Raw genomic sequence first — 18,517 nt, 5'->3', positions numbered from 1 at the left:
TTTAACATGTAAATCATTTTATTTTGTGAGAGAGACCATATTTAACTTTAAAATTATCCAGAACACACATTCAAAGTGTTTTAGAACTGGTTAAGAACCCTCTCGAACTGCCATCACTCAATATCTTTATTAGATGTGTTGACTAGATGTACTGACTATTAGGGGAGTGTCATCCTAGGGGTTAGAGCAGTGAGCTTGTGCTCTAAGAAGGTGGAAAGTACCCGGTTCGATCCCCATAACCTCCACTCTGGGTTCCTGAGCCAGACCCTTAACCCCATACTGCTCCCCAGGCATCGCACAATGACAGCCAACTGATCCCCAAGGGGATGGGTTAAATGCAGGGGTACATTTCTCCAATGAAATTCAACTTTTTAATAAAAAAAAAGAAAAGGGTAAATACCATTAAATCCTTAAAAGTTAAGTAAATTATACCACATCAAATAAAAACTGTGGTAAAATATCCAACCAGGATTATAGACTAGGGCTGCAATCAATTGCTATTTTTCAGATCAATGTGGCGTAATGTTCTCCAACTAAATAAAAACAAAACTGAGGTAATAAACTTTGGACCAAAGGAGAACAGATCCACAGTTAGCTCACAGCTTCAGCTACTACAGCTAGAAACCACTGATTATGGTCGAAATCTTGGTGTTATGATGGACTTAGACCTGAGCCTTTAATCACCTGAACAACATTTCCTACAATCAAAGAACTAATGTCCAAGCAGGATCTAGAAAAACTCCTTCATGCATTCATCTTTATGTCATGTGCTCAGAATCTAAGACCCAGTATTCAAGGCGTGACAGACAGTGGGATAATTCAAAGCGTTTATTAAAACTGAAGCAAGTTGTGGATCCAGTATATATATGTATATATCAGCGGCTAGGGTGGGGTACCGCACATCACTGGATACTCTGGTTTAACAGTTCATTCCATCTCCATAGAACACGGTTGGATCCAGCTGATGTGACAGGCACCGCATTGAGGGTCCCAGATGCTGCTGCTCAAGAGATCAAGCAGGAATCCGAGCCAAGGGAAACAGATAAGAACATTAAGGCTCAGAGGTTCAGGAGTCCAGAGCCAGAGCCCGGTCAGGGATACCGATCAGAACAGGAACAAGCTGGTTCAGGGTTCCAGGAGTAAGCAGATAGTTTAGGCAGATAGTTCAGATGGGAACAGGCAGGTTTAGTGGTTGAGAGGCAGAACAGGTTAGGATATCAGAAACACTATGAAATGCTAAAACTGCTCTCTGCACTGAGCCAAGACAGTAACAGGCACACTTAGTGGATAAGAGACAGATCAGGAAATCAGGAACACTCCAGAATGCTAAAAACCCTCTCTCCACTGCCCCCCGATAACAAGAGCATCAATAATCAGGCCATGATGGCTGGACTGTGGCGTATAAATGGAAGTAGCAGCAGGTGAATCAAATGAGCAGTAATGAGCAACCGGGCAGAGTGAGCAGTTAGGCCACCTATCATTGCCAAGATCATGACACTTTAATAGAATTTAATAGTTTTCCAAAAAGGTCCATTGGACAGCTGAGGCTAATCCAAAATGCTGCTGCCCCTGTTCTAAATAGAACTTAGAAAGTAGAGCGCATTAACCTTCTAAATTGGCTTATCAATGCTCGTAGCTCTGCTTAAACAGCAGGATTTGCTCACAAACAACTTACAAGGGGTGACTGTATTTCAAACATATTTCATTTTCTCCCGATTCCTGATCGGGAGGTGGTCGTCAGAGACTGATAGCCCCTTATTTCCCCCCTTTATACTACACGACACAGGACGCACGATGAGGCTGAAACTAGGTCCAATCCAAAAACTTCTCAGACAACTGGAGAATCAGCCCAAAAACTCGTAGAGTGTACACCCGGCTTCAGTTGACTGAAACTGAGGTTGAGTAAATTCTCTTTATGAAATGGTTTAGAAAACTTTGAGTTTACAGCCAGAACTAGAACCAAAGATGGAGAAGCAGCATTTAGTTCCTATGCTCCTATGCTTGTTCTTATAGCTTATGCCCTGTTTTAGAGTCCCTTTCTCTAGTGAAGCAAACAATAACAGTATATAAACGTCTGCCCAGTCTTTACTGACCATAATGTCAGAGCAGCTTTGCAAGAATCCTCATTTCAACAATAGAGATCAGTTTTTTTCCTTGAACAAAATATCTTAGTTTCTTTGTTTGTTTGTTTTTACTTTCTATAAAGGATTTTCCAGAGAGAGAACATCAAGGGGGAGACATTGACATACAAAGGATAACAGATGAGTATTTCTTTTCTGCCAGGTGTGGATATACTACTTCAAAGATAAAGTATAAAACAAAAATGGCAAAGGTTTATTTAACATTACTCTGGCTTGGATGAGACAAGTGGGAATGTGAGTGTGAAATGTGTGCTTTTTATAGGCACCATTATAATCACTGTCTGACATGGATGACTCACAGGCAATTCATTGATTCAGTCATTCAGCATGATATAATCATATGCTACAAATGTTATACATGTGAATATCTGGGACTTTCCTCATATTAAATGCTTACAATTTTAGGTGGATAAACACAAATAATAGCCTTCAGTGAAGAACTCTGACCTTTTTTCCTGACATTGCTTGACCACTCATAACAGGAGATCTTCGGAGAAGCTTCTACATTTAAACAAACACATGTTAATAACATCTGTCTGCAGAGAAATTCCTGTTTCTGCCATACTGAGCTGGTTATTTAAAAAAATTGGTCATAGGGATGATTGACAGACCTTTGTTATAATTTTCTACAAGTAAGATATTGCATACAACAAAGGAAACATGTATTGCTTGATATGAAATGTTTGATTCTTTTTTTTTGTAAATAAATGCTCCATAAAAACATGTTTTATTGCTGCTGCTCAAGAAGTTCTCTGCAAATAATTGATAAGCTATCAAATATTAATAAAAAAAATATCTATCCTTAACCTTATTTTGCCATGTTATGGAAAAAAAAATCTTTGCTTTGTATTTGATTGCTAATAATTTACTGCAAATAACCAAAATAAAGTGTATCATAATTATACAAGTTGTTATGTATCAAAAGTTAAAGTTCTAATTAGGATTGCATGGATTTTCCATCAAGCCTATTTGCTCTAAATAAAATCTAGTTTAACTAATCAAAAAGACTAATTAAGGACACAAAGTGTACCTGAAATTTAAAGAGACTAACATTTAAAATCTCAATAACAAAACATTGTAGTAAGATGTCATTGTGTTACAAAATAGGACATGAGTATTTCTGCGGGGCATTGAGCACTGCTTTAACAAACATTACTGATTATATATAAAGCCTATTTCAAAGGATTAATTCATTTCTGGGATTTTCTATGATTTTCATCTCAATAAAGTGACAAATATTTTTAAAATAAAGAATTAAATCATTTTGTCTGGCCTCATGGGTAAAATGTGTCATTTATTTTAGCTATTTAAAAGATCACAGTTTTAAACAAAGTATGGAAGCTAACTATGTGTGGAGTTTTGACATGGATATAAAATTAGACTGAGCATTTACACTTTTCCTATGTTTCACGGCATCACACCTCCAACACACCCCTTACCCTATGTGTGCATTTCCATCTCTTGTGTCTTTGGAGTTTCTTTTTCTTTACAAGAAGAAAAATAACTCATATAATGCAATTAGCCAAGTGACTTATTATTTTCAATAGCAAAAAGCAGATGCATTAAGCTACATCTTCATCTAAAAAGTACTTTAATAAAATGTCCTTGCCTGATTTTTCAAAAGCATTAAGTTCAGAACATTTTTCCTTTAACTAAGATGGGTCCAAGACTGTAACACTGCAAACAAAATCAGTCCAATACATTCCAACAATAAACAAATTTGATTTGTAATTATATGGGCTGAAATTTCCGAATAGTTAATTAAAGTTTTTAAAGCCTTCAAACATATATTGTATTGGTGTGTGACATATGAATAGCTAATTACAAGCTGGTAAAGTTAAAAGGTCCAGCCATTGCTTTAATCAAAACTGCAAGGGTCCATAAAGAATAGGACAAAAGCCACTGTACCTTAAGTGATTTTGCTTCTGCAGACAGCTGCAACATTTTCTACAATATTAAAATCAGCAGGAGCTCTGAGAGAAGCAGAAAGGTGCTGCAGTCAGCTGCTGTGAAGCCCGAAGGTTGAGTGAAAACCTCAGTGGGTCCCATGGCTAATGTTTCTGTCCCCTGAATAAAGGTCTTCACAGCATCAGTGGGTCTATTCTTAGGCAGTGTTAACAGATTCCACCATTAACTCAAGGCAATCAGAATTCCTACCCAGCAGAATTTCACTAATTATTTCAAAATCTCACAAAGAGAGCATTGAATACGTTTTTGCGCTTTAAATTTTCAGCCTATTCTAAGTGAACATGACACAAATTTGTTTTGATAAAGCGTTCAACATTATAGTTTCTCCTTATGTTTCTCTCTCCACAGAGCTTTGTTTTGCATTCAGTATACCTCTGGGTCATTGAAAAATATCAGCTTGTGGTGATACATTTTTTCAACATTAGCTGGTTAAAATCAATGCAACATATATCTTTCACAATTCGTCTCACCACAGGTGCTATGGCTTCTTCTAGTGAGATATCCAATTATAGGGTATTGATCATTATAATTTGGCCAGACATGTGAGCGTAGGAGCTAATGTATGCTTCCAGGTCCACTTGACATTACTGGAAAGTAAAGTTTGTTGCTACTATCCCTACTCTGCAAAATTCCACATGTATCCAGAGTTAATCATGTGAATCTAAATGTTTGAATCAGCAATATTAACTCCAATCTAATAAATGATGCGACAAAATAAACCCTGGATAGAAACACATACAAAAGAGAGGAGGATACCTGCTTTTAAATGCCTGCTGTTTAAAGACAGTTCTAAAAAGAAAAAAAAAACTGCCCCATAAGTAATAAGAACACACCAACAAATCACAGTTGAATAACGCTGATTATTTCCTGATCATGTAACAGCAGGCAGGTCAGGTACATTAGGCAGCAGGTGAAAATTCATGTCCTCAAATGCAATATACTAAAAAAGGAGGAACAACTTGAAAAAGGAGGAACGAATTGCAGTCTAAGGATTTTAATGAATATTTTGAGGGAAAATTGATGATGACAGGATAACTGCCAAAGCTACATCCCTCTTTTGGACTTCCCAGACTGCAGTATACTGTAAGTGTTCCAAGGTAGGAACAGTGTTCATCTGGCAATAGAGTCATTTGAGATAAATTTATGCATGCTGGGACCGGAGGCTGGCTGTAAGGTACAATCCAAGAGAAGAGCTACTGCAGCTCAATATATTAAAGTTAAGTGCTGGTTCTGATAGAAAGGTGTCAGAATACGCAGTGCTTGGCAGTTTGGGCTTCATTTTGCTGACCTGTCAGGGAGTCCATGTTGACCCACCTTTGAAAGTGCTAACAATAATAACATATAGCACCAGTTTTCTTTTATATAATGTGATTGGCCTGGGGGAAGTGCATATTTTTAAATGATACATATGACACCAGGATGCACTACAGGAAGAAGGTGAAAGAGGGATTGTGATGCTTTAGGCAGTGTTCTGCTCTGATACTTTTGCTGCTGCTAACAATGTAAATGTTTCTTTGAAATGGACCACCTACTTAAAAAAATGTTGCAGGCTATTTATAGCCATCAACTGAAACAGCATTTCTGGATAACTATGGTCTATTTCAGCTTAATAATGCCCTTGACATAAAACAAAAATATTCAAGAGGGGTTTTGGAAGCACAACAATAAGTTCAAGGCTCAGGGTCCAAATTGTGATAGACAACAAGTCTGATCCTGTCCTAATCTTGTAACTTACTGTAGAATGATCTGGTTTTAACACTTTGGTGCCGGATAGCACAGAAAACTTTCAGTGCTAATTCTAATTCTAATCCCTCATGGGTCAGGGTGGGTTTATTAACAAAACCTTTATAAGGCAGGTGGTTATATTGCTATGCTTCTTCAAATTATAATTTCATACTTGTTGGCAAAGCTCTGCTTAGAGGCATGGAAAAGCACGGTCAAACTGCAGGCATTTATAATGGTTGTGTGACAGAAGGATTGTGTCAGTTCATCTTTAACAAGAACCAGTTATAAATTTAGTTGATCAAGGTTAATTAATAGATAAATAATAAAAAAAATGTGTTTATACTTCAGAACTTTTCATACTTAGATTTTTGTTGTGTTTTAGTTTTGGACTAATTACTCCTACTCCATGGTGCATTTCCTTTAGTAATTTCCTAACCACCAGTATAACTAACACTATATCTAGCTCCAACTGCTGCCACTAATTATTCCTAAGTCTTTCCACCTGTTTTTCTCCTTTTATATACCTGCATCTCTCTCCACTTAATGCAATAATTTAAACTAATTACTCTGCTTTTATGTGTCCCAGAAGTTTGTTTGTAGTGATGGCAGTGCCGAAGCATGAACCAATGAGCCAATGAGCCAATTTGACACAATTGGCCAAAACTCAACACCATGCTCGATACACTTCACCCAGTTTTGAATGGCGACTTCTGCTGTATAGCTAGGAGAACTACAATTGAGCTGGTATCTTGATGTCTGCATTATTTCACTGCTGAACTTATTTGTTCTACAATAACAGTACTGTCATTACAACATAAATTGAAATTGAAATGATTCAACTCTGCTGTCCTGTAGTTCACACAGGTTCACCAAGGTTTCCTGGACGAATTCTTCTTGTGGTTCTGACTGATGAAGATTATAATATTGAAGGAGGAGCATCAAACAACTAAATAATATAGCAGTTTATCTTTGGCCCTGGCTCTCCCTCCATTCACTTTCCTCACTTGACTCACTCAGTTACACACAATCATCCCCTAAACACACACACACAAAAAAGTTTATATATAAACTAAACTAACCTAATCTTTTTTTAATTATTTATTTTCTTTTAAACCTTCACTTTTCAAATTCAGTGCATGTGTAGGATCAGTCTAGCACACCAAAAAAAAAAAAGCCTAACTTTTTTTTTCTCCATTGATTTCTGCTGCTCAGAATCCCTTTTGGTCCAGTGGTTCTGCAGAAATACTTTTGTTCTTTAATCTCTTAACCCTCCTATCGTCCTCAAATATAGTAACAAATTTGGTCCTTGGGGTCAATTTGACCCCAGGGATATTTACCTCCAGAAAATGATTTACAGAATATTGTTGACCAAGTTTTTGTGACAGGCACTTTGTTTATTTGTTGAATACATAAATAACCCCTTGAAAATCAGTGAGTTGACCTTCCCTCTAGCGCCACCATCAGGCCAAACCTTTAAATGAAAATGAGTTTATTTTGATTTTTTTATACAAATCTTCTCAAATTTACAGGTTTTGAGCACATTCATGACTCTGAGCACATTCATGACTCTTACCAAATGAACCATATTGATTAATGTTGGTGACTCCCCCTTTCCTCTCATAAACATATTTATTTACTTATTTTTATCTATTTTGTTGTAATATATTTGTTGCTAGTTACTGTAGGATCTTACTCACCCCTCCTCTTTTGTTATCCGGGCTTGGGACCGGCAATGGCAGAGTTATAGAGTTTTTTTGTTTGTTTTTGTTTTTTTATGATTTTTTTTGGTTCTTTTTTCTGTTTTTTTTTTTGTTGTTTTTTTTTATTCATTTGTGTGACAGAAAATGGATAATGAGAACATGTCACGTAGTAGTTAGAACATGGAACAGTTTTTAGAGAGAAACAACATGGTGGCTGGAAATATTGCCCTTCCAGTCTCAGCATTCCAAAGACTTGCTGTTGCTTCACCTTTTGACTTATAAAGTCCTGCCAAAATTAGCAAGCCAATGTAGGCTTCCAAATCAACTAGATCCAAGTCTTTCCAACTGTCCCCATAAACACGCTTTCCCTCTAAATTTGTCATCCCAAGCACAATATTTTTGATTGATGGTGTTATGAAGAGCTCGAATGATGACGTCATCAACATGGCTGACTGCATATCTGGTGGGTCCTGGAACCATTTTGATTATATTACTTGCGCTATGTCTACCCTGCTGTTTCAGTGGGGAAAGGGACCATATTATTTTTCCATTTTTGGATGAAATTGTGTCTGCTGGTGGTTGAGGGACAACAGGAGGGTCAACACTCTCATTCTCATCAGATGAGAATTCCTCAAAATCAGGGTCCTCCTCAACACAATCCTCAGTCTCAGAGACAGTCTCCTCTAAGTCACTTTCACTGTCAAAGAGCTGCTCCAAAACCTCTTTGACAGTAAACCTTTTCCAGAAGACATTTTCAAAGAGAGAGTGTGCAGATTGCAGTATACTCAGAGCACAGTGAGGAATGATTTGGATAGAGGACTGTAGTGCAAGCTTATGTTTGCTCCTCCCTGATTTGGCATGAACTACCAATGGCGTTGTAGGAATAACCCGCCCTTCACAAGGCGGGAAAAATCAGTTCTACTTTGGCAGGTGTGAGTTCAGAAGGTCACACAGATCCCCAGATGTCTCAGTTCAAATGTATCAACTAAAATGTATCAACTCTGCACCTGCAGGTGTTGTCATGTTAGGTCACTGACAAGTTTTAGCAGCTAAAACAGCTTGGGGTCAAATTGACCCCAGAGGACAACCAATGCGTGTAATATGTATTCAGCACATTAAAAAAATAACATCACAAAAATTTTATGCTTTACCAGTTGTCCCCATCTAATTAGGAAAAGTCATGAAATATGAAGCAAAAAAAAAAAAGTTAACTAATATTTTTTGAATGATAAACATTGAATGGGGTCAAATTGACCCCAAGGACGACAGGAGGGTTAAACGGAGATGTAGAAGAAAGTGTCTTTTGGTTCAATGTTTTTTAGAATTAAATCTGGACTATTCAACTATCACATTAAAGAGTCTAGAAAAAGACACTTAAAAAAAACTGAATAACAGACAAGTACTGGTAACATACTGGTCTCGAACTAATGAACACTTATTCACAAATTTAAACAACTTGTTTACCTACAAAGAAATTGTGTCTACAAGCATGCACTTTTTACTTTTTGTAAAAGAGGGGAAAAAAAGCCTTCCTACTCCTGCATCATACATGCTTTACGATACTCATGTTAAAGCACGAAACCATCTTCTGCTATTTCCTTTTGGAACCTTTAGAATCTCATGAGTTTCTCCCACCCTTTGTTTAAACCACTGGGCCATTGTTTGGCTGCCATCTCTCTGTCATACTTAATTTAAGAGACCCAAAGTTCTTATCCCAGTCATTTTTCAAGAAACCCAAAGGCTATTCCGTGGAGGCAACCTCAGATGTGGATTTTTACTTGACTCTATTCAGATTAAGGCACAGGTTTTTGACTTGGACTTGAGTTTCTTACTTCTGTTGAATTGATGTTCTCATTAAAGCAAATTCACTATACAAAATGTTAATAAGAACTGAATATCAATTGGCATTTTTTGCTTCCACATATTATAAACATTTCAGGGGTAGCTTATGACTTGTTAATTACTTGAAATCTAAACCATGGGATATGGACTTCAATTGACTTGCTAGTTCTATTTGGGAACAGGGTTTTAGTTTCTCCTTGTGGATTTTTTCTTGTTTGCCTGCTGCTTTCACCTTCATCCTCTAGATGGCGATAAGAGGGTGCACCTGGAGGGGCGTGTCCGTTGGCTCTGTCTGCCCACCTGTTCCTCATCACCTAATCATCCTGGAGCTTAAGAGGAAGCAGACTGCCAGCACCTCGTTGCCTGGGTTCTTGCTAGTTTTGGTACTCTCTGTGTTCTTTTCATGTATACAAACTTCTAGTAATAGACTCTCGTTTTCTACCTTCTCTCAAGTCACGATGGGTTAATGAGGCATCTTGAAGTGTTCCGACACATTGCCAAACTGTATTGATACTCTTTTCGTAAAAGAGCCTTTGGTTCAACTAACCCGAATCAAGTAATTTGATGATTGGAAGGACTCTGGAAGAACTAACTGTTTACTGAGAAGGTTACTCAGCCATTTGATTCAGGTGTGTTGGACCAATGATAGATCTAAAAGTTGCAGGATACAGGCCCCACAGAAATTGGAATTGCCCACCCTTGATAAGGTATAATGTATGTCCAGTGAAGCCTTTATTTTGCCAAATAACACATAACTTCAGAAGCATACAGGTACATGTCATGTTCTGCTGAAAGGATCTGTATCAAAAATTATTTCATACATTTCTCATTCAGAAGCAGAGATTTCCCAAGATACAGGTAGCTTGGATGCTTTAACTGGATGTGTCACTTTAAATTTGAAGTGGACATGGCTGCCATACAGACTTGTTTATTAAGTCCTGTGGGGCACAGTTTACACAAAAAAAGTGAGTTTTTTTTTTCTGTCCTAGTCTTCCTTTGTTAGTTCATAAAACTCTGCCAAGCGCTCTGCAAAACTGGCATCAGAAATACCAGAAGATGAGTCTGAATCATTCAGAATAGTACTAGCAGTACACATGCAGGTATATCATGCTGCCATTATCAATTGAACGCAAACCCTGAGCTGTGTGTTGCTCATTATTGTCAGTGAAGGTCAACACCATTCACTAAAAATATGAAGGTATTAAGTAAACGCTGTTCATTGAACGTGTTCATGCACAACCCTGGTTACCTATGTATTCAAAAAAAAGTGCCACAATTAATTTCCATAACACTTCCCACCTCAGCTTCATCCAGTTTGTGGCCAACTCTCTAAGGCACCCATTTGGTCAAGTAAGAAGCATTAAACATTTTTGATAAAACTAGAGTCCAGAAGTTTATCTTTTTTGTACCATTCATACCTGCATCTGGTATCCTGTCTGGTGAGATAGACCTTGTATTTTTTTGCTCTATACCCTGTACTACTGCCCTGATTGGTACCTTCACAATGTCCAGCTATTAATGAGCTTTCTATACATATCAGTCTATTACTGAATTTACTCATGAGGTTTTCTTTTCTTTTGTGTGTTTGTTTACACTTTCTCACTGTGATCTGATAGAGTTTTCTTAATGAGTTTGCATTTTGCCAGGAGTTTTCCATATTTGCTTTAAGTTCTCAGTATGAGAGTTTCTGTTTTGGTCTTGCCAAATTTGTTTAAGAAAATTGGGTTTTTCCCCAATCAGTTCACTTCTATTAATTTATTTATCACTAAGACTTCACAAATTTCTGTCCTGGCACTGTCTGTCCACTCTTGGGACTCAACTCAACTCAAATTTTATTTATAAAGCACATTTAAAACAACCGGGGTTGACCAAAGTGCTGTACAGGAATCACAGTTAAGGAACATAAGATAAAAACTGAAGGCTAAAATACACAAAAAGAAGAATTGAATGGTGATAAAATATAATAGGATAAATGTTTCAATTAAAGTACATTTTAAAATAAAATAAAATTTTGCCAAATGTCCACTTAGCATTGATTAAAAGCCATGGAGAAGATGTGTACTTTTAGAGAGGATTTAAAAACCTCAAAGGAGCCTGCCTGCCGATCGAATATGCCAAGGCAAGTTATTTCAGAGTCTTGGTGCCGCTGTCATAAAGGCACTATCACAATTCAAAGAACCACTTCTAAAAGAATAAAACTTTGAGAAGTTAACTTAAAAGAAGGCTTGCAGAAAAGCTCCATGGATCTTTGAATACATGCAAACTAAGGCATATAAAAATAAATGAGTAATATAAATAAAGCAATGAAAGTCTTAAAGTCATCCAGCTTTGCAAGAGTTTGTGTCAGATATTAGGGGTTCAGGAACTGATGAGAGAACAACACTTAAAAGGGACACTATGCAACATTTTTCAGTTAATTAATGTGTTCCATAACGTTATGGATGACTAAATGAGTCATTTCAGGTTGAACAAAGGTATTCTCGGCCGCCCTGGTGGTCTGTGGGGGAAATACTGCACTTGCAACTGCAGGAGCACCGACCCGCACCCACAGGCTCAGAAGTCTCGTGAGAGTCAGTCTTGCTTTACGGCGAGAACTGCTACACCCCCCAGTTAAAAGCATTCTCGTTGCTAGCACAGTGGCGATCCTTGTGCAGTTATGCTACGTTCACGCAGCAAAAGCAGCAAAATCGCGTCTGCTGCTTCATTTTTACTGCTTGTACCAGTTTAGTTCTGACGCGTGGCTGAAGCAGCTTTGCTGCTCTGGCTGCCCGGTGCAAAAGTGGCTCTGACGTGCGTTGGGCGGAGCTTCACTATCCTTTCTCTGCCTTGCAGCTATATTTGCTGTGATCAGTGGGAATAAAGTAGTTTTAATATGTGTTTAAGTGAGAAAATACACCTGAAAACGTAATCAGTGCCGTCAGTTCATTCAGATTATTATCCTGCCTTCCATATTTTTTTTCTGTCGGAGCCGCTCAGACCCCCACATACCAGCGGGGCGCCGACAGTATGGATCCCTTCATCAGCAGCGGTTCACCGCGGCAGCTGGTAGGTGTTTTTCATCTAAATAATCCAAACTGCATATTCTGCCGGCAGATTTCTGCATTTTAAGTTAATTTAGGCGTCAATAAACTGTTTAAGAGGAGTGATCATCAGCGCTGTGTCTCTCTCCCTGCGTTAAACGCGCCCGATGCGCTGCTTCAGCTGCTCAGACGTGCTGCGCCTGGTGCTCAAAACGCGCCGCGGGACCTTTTGTTGCGCCTTGACGCGCGTCAACCATTGACTTTGCATGTAAACTCGCTGCTTCTGTCGTGCCAGCTACGTCCAGTGTGAACGCAGCATTAGTCATTCGCTGCTAAGCTCAAAACAACCGCGCCTGGCTTGACGGAGAAACCAGGAGAACAGCTGAGCATATTTACGACAGTGCACTTTTACTTTCGCCCTCTGGAGGGAGCCTCACTGGAAAATCAACACCGGTTGCATAGTGTACCTTTAAATGGACTGGAGCAGAAAGAAACATGCACTGTTAAATATGCTTCTATAGAGCAAGATCAAAAATAAGGCCGTGCATAGATATACTGCCCCTGTCAGAAGGCAACCTGTCATCTTTTTCAGCCTACACAATGCAAAACAAGATAGTGGCATGTTGTTCTTGCTTTCCATCTTGTTAGTCTGTTGTATTTGGTTTTATTAGCTTTCAGAGGTAGCAAAGATACACTGGTTTTTGAATAGCTCAGCGAGGCAAGGTTTTTTTTGTTTCTTTTTTGTTTCATTGGGGCCAACCCAAACAGGAGTGACTGCTAGAGAACTAGCAGTTTAATGAGACAACTGTCAGCCTGTTTTGACAAAGAAAAAAGAACAAGAAATCTAAAAGTGAATGTTTTTAGATAGCATCATTTTTTTAAGCCAAACAAAAAAAAAAAAAAAAAAAAAAAAAAAAATATATATATATATATATATATATATGTATTTTTTAAGAAGCTCTTTAAAGAGACCTCTAAGTAATACAACAGCCATTCTAATCCCTGGTAAAAAGACAAAATTTCATTATATTTCACCTGCTGAACATTTTATCTCCATGCACATATAGACAATATGTTAGCGCCTCTACATCTACTACGACTTGTCTCAACTGCCTCTGTAGCAACAGTGTCAGGGGTTTAAACAGTAATTCTAAGATGCAGCCAGAAGCAATTTACAGACCCAATTACCCTTGGTCAGATAAACCTGCACCAAGCACACCTGTCAATGTCTCAGTTTGGAAAATAAATAAATAGCTCAGAAGACAGCAGTTCTTGTTGTAAATCATCTGACTACATAACCTAAAAAAACTCCCACTAATTTAGTACATTTTAACTTAATATAAGATATAATGTAAGAAAAAATTACTGAAGGAAGAGCAAAAAATTAAAATACTAATCAAATAATGACGTGATAACATTTAGTATTATAAAAGTGATCTCATAAGACAGACAGAAATATGGAGTTCTGTATAAATACTTGCATGTTAAAGAATAGACACACACATACATAAGTTGAATTTAAAATAAAGAAAAAAAAGAAAAAAAAAAGAAAAAAAGAAACAACAGAATTTTCATTACTTTTCCCCAACACCATCAAATGCCACAGCGGGCTCAGCCCATTTAGGAAGCACAGGTCCATCTGCATCTAGATATAGTATAGGTAAGCAAAGCTTGCACAAAGACATACTATTTTGCACATATATATTTGCCAGAGGTTAGTGGTTAGCAGTAACTAGTTACATTTATTAATTTTTGTTTAAAATGCATTTCTTTGAGGGTTTTACAGGACCTTACCTTTTATTTGAGTATTACTATTTTGAAGCACCACTCTTGAGCACAATTTTTAAATACCCAGCATGATGTACTTCTCTAAAAGCCATGTCACACCTTGACGATTTAGACAGTGTGTGCTGGACGGTAAGCAGCAGCTAGGTTAATACCGTGATCAAACAAATCTTTTATGCAGGCCGGGCGCCTCCTGTGGGCATTGCTGTTCCCCTCAGGATACTTGCTTGTGCATCATTTTATGGGCATTACGCTGTGGTGCATTATGCATAAGTTAGGACATACTTTGTGGTCTCACTATTAATACGCTATGTATATGCTGAAAATTGAAAAAATACATAGAAAGTTCAGTGTATGCCAGCATTTTAGGAGATTCTCAGATGTCTAGCATATGCGGTCTAAATCTGCGAGGTACGACAGGGCCCTTAACAATGAACACGTAAGTGTAAACACTTGGACAACTTACAAATATTTATTTTATGTTACATTAAGACTTATTTTTAGCTCCCACACTTAATTTTTCTGATGTTACTCTAACACTCCAGCTGCAGAATTAAAGCAGATACTCTTTCTCAAAAAAAAAAAACACTCCCATCCTGCACACAGCACGCTTTAGCTTCTTCCCTCTGGACAGAGATTCTTAGTCTCATTATGCAGAATGGAACGTTATAAAAACTGCTTTACTTCTGCTCCTTTAATATCCCACAGCGTTGGAATTCAGGTGTGTCAGTGGCAAAGCAAAGAGGCAATGAGGCCATACGGGTACAATTAAAGAAGATGTAGAGACACTTCGCACATTTAATAGGTTACTAATTTTAAGCTTGTTTCTACCTGTTTGTTTTTATTCTTTTATTTTTATTTTCAGTGTATTTATTCTTTTAATGACTGTAATGTTTGTGTTTGTAAGATGGATGTCATTTTTATTCAGAATTTCACCACTTCGGGACAATAAAGCTGATTTTATGTATCTTAACTCCATAAGGCATACCTACTGTTGGGTATTAATAAAGTAACCTGAAACAGAGCCTTCTATCTGTGCCATTTGGAGGTGAAGTGAATGTACAGTAAATGTTTTATATTCTCATTGGAGAATTACTTGGCACCTCTATATTTTGCCTTCTCTGGGTAATGGATTTCTAGTTGAATTTCAACAACATAGAATAAAGTATTTTCTTTAAAATAAACAGAAAAGCTTTATGCAAAAAAATGTAGGCGTTTGTTAAATTTTCCAACATTATTTAACTGATTTTTATACATTTTCACCTTGTTCTTTAGGATACAATGCTTTGTATGTGATATCTACCTGATAGCATATTACCTTAAGCCAGGGACAATTTAGGTTTAAACCCCTGTCTGGTTATTTTTTGCATTGTTTATGCATGACCTCCCAATGCATGTCTGGATTATCCCTGGTTTCCCCCCACTGTCCAAAAAGATAACTTTAGGATAATTAGCCTCTAAAAGTTCTATTAGTCTGTCTAAAATAACCCTGAATGATGGGCTGTGTGTTTCCAACACCACTAACAATGGCATGGAAAAAGTGACTTTGACTTTTCTCTTTTGGCAACTCTACAAAATTGCCACACAAAAAAATCTTAAAAAGCCCACAGCAATTTAAGTACTCTTAAGTTGATGTGGGCTTTTTAAGCTGTGTCAATAATGTTATTGTTTTATTAGAATTGAGAAATCACCATAGTATAATTAGTTTCATGAAAGATTTTATTTTTCCTATTGCTGGTATATTCTGTTTTGCTTTTTGGACCATAAAATATAGATCTTTTAATAGTTATACTTATTGAAAAAAAACGACAACAAAAAGTAGATTTTTTTAGTTGGTTTTCTGACTATAAATGTACTAACGTATACCGAAAATCTATTTTACTATAAATTAGAATCAGGACCTTTTTATTCTTTTTTGTTCTCCCAAGAATACCGGGCTGATGGAGAACAGAAATATTCTTTCCTCTTGTTTAAGCCTATTTTATAACCAATAACGGAATTGTGGGAATAATATAGCATATTCTAAAAGTGGTTGGTGCTGGTTTAGTTAAAAACGAAACTGTGCATAGTTTTTGAAAAAGGCTTGAGAGTATTCAGATAAAGATTTCAGAAAATTTCTGAAGTCCATTTCCATTGTTTTTGTAGATTATTATGTTTGATATCAAAATAAATCATTATGTTTGATATGAAATAAAATTCGCTTCAAACGAATATCCTGAAGGCGGGCCACATAATGTATGTGAGGTTCGCTAACAAGTTTGTTCACTGTAGTATTTATGTTGACCCAATGAAAGAAACGTTTACTTATTTAGATATGGTTTATTGCCTGATTTTTTAAAATTTCTAAATAGTATAAACAAAATACACTATGATGAATTTGTAAAGTTTAACTTAAGTCAAAATAGTAGAGAACAGAGAAATGTATAATGGAATTTAAATGTAAAGAAAATGTTCAAAAGAAGAAGAATGTTCAGTAGAAAAATTAATGTGTGGAGTGATGTAACCACAAGTCCCTCAATAGATTGAAGTGGGTTATGGAAAATGGCTGGGATCATTATAGAAAAATAAAAGAAATAGAAAAACCTGAATGTAAGTTTGAAACACAGAGATGTAAGGGAAATAAATAAAAAAGGCTGTGACGATACCCTTTGTTGTACCTATCAAAATGTCTTTCTTCTAGAAAGAATCAAAGTTTGTGTTTTAGAGGTTGTTGAAATATCTGGGCTGCAGTTCCCATGTTGAAGCCAATTCAGAGCCAGGATGGGCCCTCATTTATCCACTGAAAGGCTCATAGCACAACTGGGACTTTCCCTCTTGTGAATTATTTTTTCCCTTTGCCAGTGAGAAGCTGTGTTCATTTCAAGGGGCTATGAATTATCTGTGGCTGCAAAGCAGTCTTTTATAAATATCACAGCAGTAGTCCTTTTTAGAAAGGCTCTAGTGACCAAACATGTTTAGAGTGTGGTGGCAGTATTGTGCTACCTGCAGCTAAAGGTGTTTTAGGATGTTTTACCTTACTTTGTGTCTTTTCTTTTCTTTATTTCACTGAAGGACATGGTCTAATAAACTTCACCTCTGAATATGCCTCGATTAAGAAGACTTGTATCCCATACTACAGGCACTTTGCTGAGTGAATGCTTCCCCTTGAGACATGAATATTACTGTGAGGGCCTCACTTTGACACAAATAATATGTACCTTTCACCAAGACCCACGTCCTAACGTTCTCATATCTGAAGGGTCATGCACATACAGTAATGTATAGGTTCTGTTTAACATGCACATATAGGACGACACCTTTCAATGTAGTATGCTAATTTGCTAATTATTCAAGACCACAGATGGGAAAGGCACACTGATTAACCAACAGCACTGTATAACGAGACAAATTTAAAGCAGGCCTTTGTTTATGCTGTATCTACAGAGTATTTATGCAGCTTATTCAAGAGCAGTTTGAAGGGAAGTGATAGTTTTACCTGGTCCAGAGCAAAAGCCTGCGATAACCGCAAGAATGCAGATGTAACTGAGATATGGCATCCATGACGCACTGTCCTGGAATGACAAGATAAATGCTTGATTTGGAATTACATAGATATCTTGTATGATAGCTGAAAGAGAAAAATATCCAAGATCCAGTGTGAGAAAGCAGGGACATGCACTGTATTGCCAAAAGTATTTGGTAATCCATCCAAATAATCGGAATCAGGTGTTACAATTACTACCATGGTCACATGTGAATAAAAACATGCACCTAGGCATGCAGATTTTTTTTACAAACACTTGTGGAAGACTGGTTTGCTCTGGATAGCTCATTGAATTCCAGCATGGAACTGGGATAAATCCAGTCATGAAATTTTCTCAAGCCTAAATATTCCACAGACCTAGAGTTATTAAAGCCCTATGGCTTAGAAATGTCACTCATATGTGTCCAGGCAGTTGAGTCAAAACTTTTTGAGAATATTTGTGTGACACACCAGAATACACGTTGTTGGACGTTGTTGTTCTAAAAGGTAAGAGCTAAAGCATGTGAGGAATTCAGCACTCTCTGACAGATTGGTGGGTGTGCTAATAATGATATTAGTAAAAGCAATGCTATTATTTTTCTTTTCTCTTTTGAGTTACCACTCAAAAAAGACTAAGTTACCACTAAGACTAATGATAAATTTATGTTTTTCTTTGTGATTTTTTTTTTTTTCATTTATAGTGATAGTATGGGACACAACCAATCTAAAGTGGGTAAAATAAGTTTTGAACACGTCACCGTCTTCTCAGTAAATATATTTCTAAAGGTGAAATTGAGATGACATTTTCACCAGATGTCGTTAACTATTCATGCA

At 37.1% G+C, this 18,517-nt stretch overlaps 1 protein-coding gene across 10 annotated transcripts in view; it reads right to left on the bottom strand.

The window, feature by feature from the left end:
• Positions 1-18,517, bottom strand: part of slc2a9l2 (solute carrier family 2 member 9, like 2) — a 177,462-nt gene that overhangs the window by 53,680 nt on the left and 105,265 nt on the right. For all 10 annotated transcript variants that reach the window (XM_038295565.1, XM_038295606.1, XM_038295545.1 and 7 more), the window contains exon 11: positions 17,657-17,732. In XM_038295565.1, the coding sequence (XP_038151493.1) occupies positions 17,657-17,732 (76 nt within the window). The remainder of the gene's footprint in view (positions 1-17,656; positions 17,733-18,517) is intronic.

The sequence above is a fragment of the Cyprinodon tularosa genome, unplaced genomic scaffold, assembly GCF_016077235.1.
Source record: "Cyprinodon tularosa strain WSP-4 unplaced genomic scaffold, ASM1607723v1 ctg11, whole genome shotgun sequence".
NCBI classification, from domain to species: Eukaryota; Metazoa; Chordata; class Actinopteri; order Cyprinodontiformes; family Cyprinodontidae; genus Cyprinodon; species Cyprinodon tularosa.
Note: the sequence above shows the minus strand (reverse complement) of the source record. Positions and strands in the feature narration are given on the sequence as shown.